The sequence below is a fragment of the Stenella coeruleoalba genome (assembly GCF_951394435.1).
Source record: "Stenella coeruleoalba genome assembly, chromosome: 2".
Taxonomy (NCBI): domain Eukaryota; kingdom Metazoa; phylum Chordata; class Mammalia; order Artiodactyla; family Delphinidae; genus Stenella; species Stenella coeruleoalba.
Genome location: NC_137147.1, coordinates 72,863,661 through 72,873,176, shown reverse-complemented (window position 1 = coordinate 72,873,176; position 9,516 = coordinate 72,863,661). Strand labels below are relative to the sequence as shown.

At 60.0% G+C, this 9,516-nt stretch overlaps 1 protein-coding gene across 1 annotated transcript; it reads left to right on the top strand.

Moving 5' to 3' along the window:
- Nucleotides 1–467: 467 nt before the first annotated feature.
- On the top strand, nucleotides 468–9,307 carry NFATC4 (nuclear factor of activated T cells 4). The gene is made up of 10 exons (XM_079912769.1): nucleotides 468–633; nucleotides 1,734–2,829; nucleotides 4,166–4,328; nucleotides 4,924–5,123; nucleotides 5,407–5,579; nucleotides 6,058–6,198; nucleotides 7,104–7,159; nucleotides 7,441–7,567; nucleotides 7,753–8,334; nucleotides 9,069–9,307. The coding sequence occupies exons 1-10, from the start codon at nucleotides 534–536 to the stop codon at nucleotides 9,134–9,136; spliced, it is 2,706 nt and encodes a 901-aa protein (XP_079768895.1). The 5' UTR covers nucleotides 468–533; the 3' UTR covers nucleotides 9,137–9,307.
- The last annotated feature ends 209 nt before the right edge of the window (nucleotides 9,308–9,516 follow it).

Here is a 9,516-nt window from a genome sequence, read left to right as displayed (position 1 = left end):
CCCTTTAAGGCGCTCGGACCCGGAGCCCCTGAACTTAGACTAAGTTGGGGATTGTGGTGGTAGTGCTCCCTGCGGGGAAATGATTGTCACAACTGAGGGCCAATAGGCATCATTATGGTCCTACCACGCTTGAGAGACCGTTTTCCAATTCAGTTTTGTTCTTTTTTTTTTTTTTGAGGGGGAGGGACTGGAGAGAGGAGAGAGAGAGAGGGAGGGAGGGAGGGAGGGAGGGAGGGAGGGAGGGACGGGGGGGGACAAGGGGCGCGTGGTTTTCCCATCTCATCCCTGGAGGAGGGGCTGGAGCATCCCGGGCAGCCAATCAGAGAGAGGCTGGGGGGGCACTTTGAAGAAGTTTGGGGAAAAAAGTTTGGAAAAGTTTCTATAATAACGAGGGGGCGTCCGGAGGGAGGCGGCGGCGGCGGAGGAGGGGGCGTCTCAGAGAAGGGAGGGCGGGAGCCACGGGTCAAGATACTGCAGCCTCCTGAGATCCCCCCTCCCACCCAGACCGGGACCTGGGGGCTCTGGCCGGATCCATGGGGGCAGCAAGCTGCGAGGATGAGGAGCTGGAATTTAAGCTGGTGTTCGGGGAGGAAAAGGAGGCCCCCCCGCTGGGCGCGGGGGGGTCGGGGGAAGGTCAGTGCGGGGCTGGGGAGGGGTCTTGGGGTCCGTGAGGGAAGGGCGCAGGGATCCTGAGTCTGGGGACTTTCGGGCAGAGAGCCTGGGGTGAGAGATGAGGGGCTCAGAGGTTGAGGGGAGGCGCGGGGCTCGGGGGTCTGCGGAGGTGAGGCTGGGGACCCGGCACCGCTTTCTCCTTTTTAGGTCGTGACTGGGGTGGGGGTGGGGGGTGCCGTTGGCTGCGCGCCGCCTCTCGGCTGGGCTGTCACTGGGATGCGGGGCGGGCGGGAACAGCGGTCCCGAGAGCCCCGGGCGCTGCCAGGGAAAGGGGAGATTGGGCTCCGGAGCTTGCCCCTTGGGGACCGAGCCCTGGGCCCGCAGACGGGACGCCAGGGGCTGGGGGCGCTCTCAGGCCCAGCCGGGGCGCCCCTCCCCCTCCCCCGTCTGGCCGCAATGAGAGGCAGATGGCGGGGATTGAGCCGGGGGCGGCGGCCGCCGCTCGCACGGAATCCGCGCAGCCCGCGCCACCCCCTCCCTCGCCCGGCCGGCGCGCGGCACCCCTCCGCTGCACCCCCACCCCCAGATTGGGGGGAGTGAGGGAGGAGCCACCTTCCCTTGTCATCACAGCCCTGGAGCCCCCCTTCCCCTGGCCACCGTTGCGATGGCAACTGGGGCTCCTGCCAGCGCCGTTTGGGGGTTTGGGAACCGCTGCTAATTGGGTTCATGTGTGAGTCGCCCCCAGCTCAGCCCAATGCTTCCTTAAACACGCCTCCAGGCCCAGCTCCAGCCCCTCTCGACCCGCCTCCCTTACCTTGAGACCCGCCCCGTCTGGTACCCCAGGTCCCAGGGCCAGGAGCTCAGAGTGTGATGTTCTCTGCGTAGGAAAAGACCTGACACGTCTGGCTCCATCCATCTCCTCCACCTTCCCAAGGCCAACTTTGCTTTTGTCTTTGTGGCTCTGAAGGGCATCTCAGAGACCTCTCTTTACTGAGGAGGGGGCAGCATACCAGACTTGGGAGGCTGCCCGCTCAAGGAACCTAGACATCTCACCTGCTTCTCTCTCTCCCCATCTCCTGTGACGTCCCTCTCTCTGTCTCCTTCCCTTCCCATTTTGACAGAACTGGACTCAGAGGACACCCCACCATGCTGCCGTCTGGGCCTGGGGGAGCCCCCTCCCTATGGTGCTGCCCCTATTGGCATTCCCCGGCCCCCACCCCCTCGGCCTGGCATGCACTCCCCACCACCCCGCCCGGCCCCCTCACCTGGCACTTGGGAGAGCCAGCCAGCCCGGTCAGTGAGGCTGGGGGGGCCGGGAGGGGGCTCCGGGGGGGCTGGGGGAGGCCGTGTTCTTGAGTGTCCCAGCATCCGCATCACCTCTATCTCTCCCACTCCCGACCCGCCAGCTGCGCTGGAGGACAACCCAGATGCCTGGGGGGAAGGATCCCCCAGGGATTACCCCCCACCAGAAGGCTTTGGAGGCTACCGAGAGGCGGGGGGCCAGGGCGGGGGTCCCTTCTTCAGCCCGAGCCCTGGCAGCAGCAGCCTGTCTTCCTGGAGCTTCTTCTCAGATGCCTCTGACGAGGCAGCCTTGTATGCAGCCTGTGACGAGGTGGAGTCTGAGCTAAATGAGGCGGCCTCCCGCTTTGGCCTAGGCTCCCCACTGCCCTCACCCCGGGCCTCCCCTAGGCCGTGGACCCCCGATGACCCCTGGAGCCTGTATGGTCCGAGCCCTGGAGGCCGGGGTCCAGAGGATAGCTGGCTACTCCTCAGCGCTCCTGGGCCCACCCCAGCTTCCCCACGACCTGCCTCTCCATGTGGCAAGCGGCGCTATTCCAGCTCAGGAACCCCATCTTCGGCCTCCCCAGCTCTGTCCCGCCGAGGCAGTCTAGGGGAGGAGGGGCCTGAGCCACCTCCAGCACCCCCATTGCCTCTGGTCCGGGACCCGGGCTCCCCTGGCCCCTTTGACTACACGGGGGCCCCACCAGCCGAGAGCATCCCTCAGAAGACCCGGAGGACTTCCAGCGAGCAGGCGGTGGCCCTGCCTCGGTCTGAGGAGCCTGCCCCGTGCAATGGGAAGCTGCCTTCGGGAGTAGAGGAGGCTGGGGCTCCTCCCGGGGGTCCTCGGAAGGAGGTTGCCGGCATGGACTACCTGGCGGTGCCTTCCCCACTGGCTTGGTCCAAGGCCCGGACTGGGGGACACAGCCCCATCTTCAGGTGAGGGTTGTGTCTGACACCACTGCAGTCTCCAGTCATCTCACCCAGGAAGCAGGAGGGCCAAGGGATGGGTTCGAAGAAAGGTCCTAGTTCTGTGTCCTTGGCATTTCAAAAGAGAATCTGCTACCAGCTTGGCTGCTGGTAAACTACTCAGTTTTAGGGAGAATTTAAAAAACGCACCCCCTTTGGACAGATGATTTGCAAAAGGACAGTCACTCCCTGTGGATCAATTAGAAAAAGCGCCTCCAGCCCCAGAAGGACCATGTGGGTAAAGGAGGAATTCCTCTAGGGTGTCCTCCACCCCCAGCTCGGTGCTGGAACGTGGGCTGGATTTCAGCCCTACATTGGGCAGCAGCAAGTCTCCCTTCTCTAACTCAGTTTCTAGGGCCTGACTTGTGGCTTAAAAGTGTACCTGCTAGATTTGAATAAAGTAGCATGTATTTGCAAGTCAAAGGATTCATATTAAACCAAGCAGTTCTTGCTGTTCTTCTACACCTTCCACCCTCAAAGAACCTTGTCCATTTCAATAATCCTAAACCTTTGATGTCAGATCAAGCTGGCTCCATCCAGAAAAGTTTCCCTTAGTTGTTTCCAGACATTGCCAAGTATCACCTGGGGGCAATTACCGGTTGAGACTCCCTGGCCTAGGGTATCTGGGCGCTCACTACAGGAAAGTTGCAGATCCGTAACCCCCAGCTTTCTGGAACCCACCTGTCCAGCCCCAGCTAGTGGGAAGGGCGCTGGCCTGGGAACGGATGTGCTCAGTCCCGGCTCTGTCAGTTGCTGGCTTGCTTAGCCCTCTACGTTCCACCCTCAGTTTCTTTATTTGGGCTTAACAAATTAACAAAGGGGTTAATTTCTGAGACCTTTTCTGGTCTGAAGTTGTGCTTCTTTTTTTTTTAAATGTGGGATCTTAGTTCCCCGACCAGGGATCAAACCCATGACCCCTGCAGTGGAAGGGCAGAGTCCGAACCACTGGACCACCAGGGAAGTCCCTGAAGTTGTGCTTCTTTACTTGACTCTTCCTATCCAGGCTTGGGGGTTAAACTGGGCTTGGGGTTCCTCTGTATCCAGACCCTGTGTTCAGAGCTGGGAAGAAGGGGGTCTCAGTCCTGGTGCCCATTTACATACCCTCAACTCAAGGGGCTCTGAGGGGTCTGTCCCCCATCTCCCCTGCTTCTGGACTTGTGGACTGTTTTACTTCGGCTATAATTTTCTTTCTCCCATACCCACTGCCGCTTCCTCCTTCACATCCTGGGGAGCTGGGACCCAGGGCTGCCCTGATTGGGGTGTGAGGCTGCGGGTGATCAGTGCTCTTCTCTCTGTCTCTGTCCAGGACCTCTGCCCTCCCCCCGCTGGACTGGCCTCTGCCCAGCCAGTATGAGCAGCTGGAGCTGAGGATCGAGGTGCAGCCCAGAGCCCACCACCGGGCCCACTATGAGACAGAGGGCAGCCGGGGAGCTGTCAAAGCTGCCCCTGGTGGTCACCCCATTGTCAAGGTAAGGGGCAGAAGCCAGGCCTGGTAGCCTTTCTCCTCTCCAGTCCCAGATCCCTGCAGATGGGCTCCAGCTGTGCAGACCCATGGCACTGCCCTTTCCCACACTCCCTCTCAGCAATGACCCTGCAGGCGGCCTGGGGGAGGGACTGGTGTTAGGGGAGGAAGGGTGCACTTCAAGGACCCGGATGTACTTTCTACTCCTCTGTCCCTCCACCCCCGCTCCACGCATCCCATGGGACACCAGCCTTATGTCTACTCTGGAAAATGGTGGCCTGCCAGATGTGGGGGAGGGGTCAGGCTGAGGCCAAAGTTCACTGGGAGTTAGGTTGTCTCTGTTGAGTTGAGCCAGTCTCCCTTGGAAGATTTTCCCCTTTGCCCAGCCCAGTTTGGGCCTCATTCCAAGAATAACACTGAACTCCAGGCCACGTTTTCGCCACAACTGGTGGAGAAACTAGTGCCCAATCTCCCCCTGGAAATCCCTTCCAGGATATCCTTTATCTTTCACTCCTCTCCAGGGGTGGACTGAAAACTTAGGGATGGATGAAGGATGAGACAGTGGGGATTTCAACTGGGTGGCCTTTGTCTCCCTCTGCCAGCTCCTAGGCTACAGTGAGAAGCCACTGACCCTACAGATGTTCATCGGCACCGCAGATGAGAGGAACCTGCGACCTCACGCTTTCTATCAGGTGCACCGTATCACGGGCAAGATGGTGGCCACGGCCAGCTACGAAGCTGTAGTCAGTGGTACCAAGGTGTTGGAGATGACCCTGCTCCCTGAGAACAACATGGCAGCCAAGTAGGTTCCAGCTCCCCTTCCCTTTATTCTGCGGGCTTGAGGACTAGCCTTTTCCATGGGGTCTAAGCTAGGTCCACTCTTCCTCTCTCCAGAAGAGTTAGACGTCATCCCTAGGAGGTGTCAGGCATTCTCACCATCTAGAAGAGGACTTTGGGGCTGGGGAGAGGCCACCTCTGGGTTCCGATAGCCCCCCATCGTCTCCCAGAGAAGGTCATTTAGGGCTTTGGATGGAGGGTGATTCTGGCATCAGCTGGGAGGGCTTGCCTTCCGTTCTTGGCTTCAGCATTGACTGTGCCGGAATCCTGAAGCTTCGGAATTCAGACATTGAGCTGCGGAAGGGTGAGACTGACATCGGGCGCAAGAACACACGCGTGCGGCTGGTATTCAGGGTACACGTGCCCCAAGGCAGCGGGAAGGTCATCTCGGTGCAGACAGCATCGGTGCCCATCGAGTGCTGTGAGCAAAGAAGCCCTGTAGCATCTCTCTGTCTCTGGCTAACTTCTTGTCTGTGTGTCTGTCTGCCCATCTCCTCTGCAGAATGTGCGGTGCCCTGCTGGTCCTGGGGACACCTGTAAAGGACCCAGCCCTTATTTCTATCATGGATGGGCTGGGGGAAGTGTTCTACTCTGCCCCTGCTCCAGATTGTGCCTCTGGGTTGGACCAGAGCAACCCTGTCCTCCATCTGCCCCTGGGTATCCCCCATGTATTTGTTTGCATAGATCTCAGGCCTACCCTGTTCATCTCTGTCTTTCTGCCCAGGAGTGGTTCCTTACATGGTCTGTGTGACCCCAGAGAGACCATTGTTTTTCTTGTGTGTCTGCTTCTGAGGAGGGCTCCTCCAGGGCCCTGTGACAGTTATTCTAGGGAGGGTTGGGGCGCAGGAGGCTGTCCTCTCCATACCAGCCAGCCAGGCCTTTCCTGCACTGCTCTGCAGCCCAGCGCTCAGCTCAGGAGCTGCCCCAGGTGGAGGCCTACAGCCCCAGTGCCTGCTCCGTGACGGGAGGGGAGGAACTAGTGCTGACTGGCTCCAACTTCCTGCCTGACTCCAAGGTGGTGTTCATCGAGAGGGGCCCTGGTGAGTATCTATGGGGAGGCGGGGAGGGCAGGCAGGAAGAGCTTGGAACGGGAGGGTGAATGATTTCTGGCACTGTCTCTAAACTAGCAAGTTGAGCCTCAATTTCCTTATCTGTAAAATGGGGCAGATAGACTGCCCGTCCTGTTATACTGTCTCCTCCCCATGTGTACTCTAGGCATCTGAAATGCTCAGGATGGCAAATAAATGTAAGAAATACACATTCTTTTATTGAGGAGTCAGCTTTGAGCTAATTTACCCCCATGTGGCTGGGGAAGATGAGAAGGAAAGAGGTGACTCGGACCCTGAGCCCCTCCTGAGTTATGGGACTGGCAGCACAGCTGTGATTACAGGAGGCTGTGAGGTGCCCCAGAATAGAGCTGCCGGGGTGGAGAAGGGAAGACTGAGGGGCCCAGGTATACTCACCAACCTGAGGCCTCTGCTCTCCCCAACCCTGCCCACCCAAAGCCCCAGCCCTATCCTCAAGTTTAGCGCCCTAGGACCATATCAGAGCAGAGTCAGAGGTTCTGGGTCATGAGACTTGGGGTCTCATAGCCTCCCTTCAAGCTGAGACCCTTTCCTACCCTTGAACTTCTTTCCGGCTCTGTCATGGGAGGGGATGTTTAGAGCTGCATGAGAGGGTTCCAGAGTTGTTTCTGGTCCCTGGACTGGCCCTGCCATTTCTCTTGGCCCCAGCTTGTGGCTCTAGATCTTGGAGACCGCTTTAAACCCTGCCTGTCCTATTGGGTTGAGTAAACATGCAGCGGGCTCCCTGTGAGCTAGGCCTTGTCAGGACCTTCTGAGTCTGGCCGTGGCTGCAGCAGGAGGGGAAATGGCGGAGGCCTGGGCACGGGGCAAGGGGTAGGGGCCGTGCGGCTGGGCTGGAGCTCCCTGTTCTTCCTGCACAGACGGAAAGCTGCAATGGGAGGAGGAGGCCACAGTGAACCGGTTGCAGAGCAATGAGGTACCCGTGTTACTAGGGTCCCCCCTGTGGGTGGGAGTAGGGTGGGAGAAGTCAGGAGATTCTCAGCCGGCTCCCTTGTGCTTGGGAGTGGACTCCAGCAGCTACCTGTCCTTTTCTAGAGGAAGCAACCTGGCCACTCTGGAAGCAGGGACACCTCTAGGGAATGAACTTTGCTCCTTTGTAAATGGAAAAAGCCAGGAGGTGGAGTTAGGGTACTTGGAAGGGCTGGGCTGAGCCTAGATCCCTGAGGGCCCCCTGCCTCATCCTCTGCTCTTCCCCAGGTGACGCTGACCTTGACCATCCCTGAGTACAGCAACAAGCGGGTGTCCCGGCCAGTCCAGGTCTACTTTTACGTCTCCAACGGGCGGAGGAAGCGCAGTCCTACCCAGAGTTTCAAGTTCCTGCCTGGTGCGCTCCGGAACAGCCCATGGTGGGGGGATGCGGACGTGGGGACTGATGCAGGGGCACAGGGATGCAGTGAGAGGTCAAGGGAGGGATGAGACCTAGGGATAGAAGAGACCTAGGGTTGGAGAGTGCGCTTCGGGGAGACTGCCAGCCCTCTCACCAGCGTGTCCTCCTTCCCATCCGTCCAGTGATCTTCAAGGAGGAGCCTCTACCGGATGCATCTCTCCGGGGCTTCCCTTCAGCATCGGGCCCCCACTTTGGCTCTGACATGGACTTCTCACCACCCAGGCCCCCCTACCCCTCCTATCCCCATGAAGACCCTGCTTATGAAACTCCTTACCTGTCAGAAGGCTTCAGCTATGGCACGCCCCCTCTGTACCCCCAGACGGGGCCCCCGCCATCCTACAGACCTGGCCCGCGGATGTTCCCTGAGACTGGGGGTACCACAGGTTGCGCCCGCCCACCTCCAGTCTCATTCCTTCCCCGGCCCTTCCCTAGCGACCCCTATGGAGGACGGGGCTCCCCCTTTCCCCTGGGGCTGCCGTTCCCTCCTCCAGCCCCCTTCCGGCCTCCACTACCTGCATCCCCACCACTTGAAGGCCCCTTCGCTCCCCAGAGCAGTGTTCACCCCCCACCTGCTGAGGGTTACAGTGAGGTAGGGCCGAGCTATGGCCCTGGGGAGGGGGCTCCGGAGCAGGAGAAGTCCAGGGGTGGCTACGGCGGCAGCTTCCGAGACAGTGTCCCTATCCAGGGTATCACGCTGGAGGAAGGTGGGTGTGGGACCAGGGGCTGCGAGTGTGAGTGTGTGCAAGAGATTGCTCTGCATGTTTGCTGAGGGCTGGAGCTTGGCCTCGCAGAGGCTGGGCCTCCGTGGTCCCTCAGGGCCAGCTGGAGGGCCTCAGGAGGCCAGTGCGTGGTGCGTGTGGCCAGTTGAATCCAGTTGAATTCTGAAGGGGGCACGGAGTACCTGCCTAACCTTTCTGCTGCCTCGGCCCTTGGCCCCAGATCACTGAATCTCAGGGCTAGAAGTACTTGCAAGATCATTCAGTCTAGCTCCCTCATCTGCAGACCCAGGCAGTGAATTTCAGAGACGGGCAGTGGCTTGCTGGTGCCCCAGCCGAGCACGTTTTCCCTTGCCTCAGCTTCTCCCCCTAAACCTGGTGACAGTGGTCTGGATTGGTGATGAGGGGCCTTCCTATTTCGCCTCTCTTTCCTCCCACTGGCTACACCCACCTCCGGCCCTGCTGACAGCGACTGCCCTGACGCTGCAGGCCAAGCCAGCAGGAAGGGGGCCTGAGAACCCACGTGGATGGAGTTCAGCAAGATTTGATTGAGAGCAGGGGTCAGGACACAGTGGGGAAACTGAGGCCCAGTGGTAGAGAAGCCAGTGCAGGAGGAGCCTGGAGGCGTCCTAGACGGAGGCCTGCCTGGAATGGATTGGGGGTCTCTGGAAAAGGAGGCGACCTGACCCTTGCCCAGTCTCTCAACTGCCCCTCCTTTACAGTGAGTGAGATCATTGGCCGAGACCTGAGTGGCTTCCCTGCACCTCCTGGAGAAGAGCCTCCCGCCTGAACCATCGCCTGGCCCCCGCTCCCCCCTGCCCTGCCCACTTTCCCTTCATCCTGGGATGGCGGTTCCAGAGGCTTGGGGGCCAATCTGGTTCCTCTTTCCCCAGTTTCTTGCCTGCTCTCCCCTACCCTCCCTTCCCTCCCCTAGCTGAGGTGTGGCCCCCGGGGCCTGGTGCTGCCTTGGAGGGCTGGGGGTGGGGGAATGTGGAGGCCTGGGATGGGGGTGGACCCTGGGGGGGTACTGGGAGCGAGGACTGGAGGACTGCCAGGAGTGAAGGCCGTGTCTAGATTGTGTACAGCCCACGGTGCTGGGAGGCTGGGGCCAGGTTGATGGGTAATAAACTGCTCGCTGACTAGTGTTTCAGGCTCCAAAACTCTTTGGAG

Bases quoted from the DNA above. Each gene is read 5' to 3' on its own strand.
- NFATC4 (XM_079912769.1), top strand. From the start codon at position 534: ATGGGGGCAGCAAGCTGCGAGGATGAGGAGCTGGAATTTAAGCTGGTG. The intron at 4,329-4,923 runs GTAAGGGGCAGA...TCCCTCTGCCAG, and splicing joins GTGGTCACCCCATTGTCAAG to CTCCTAGGCTACAGTGAGAA. The intron at 7,568-7,752 runs GTGCGCTCCGGA...CCATCCGTCCAG, and splicing joins GAGTTTCAAGTTCCTGCCTG to TGATCTTCAAGGAGGAGCCT.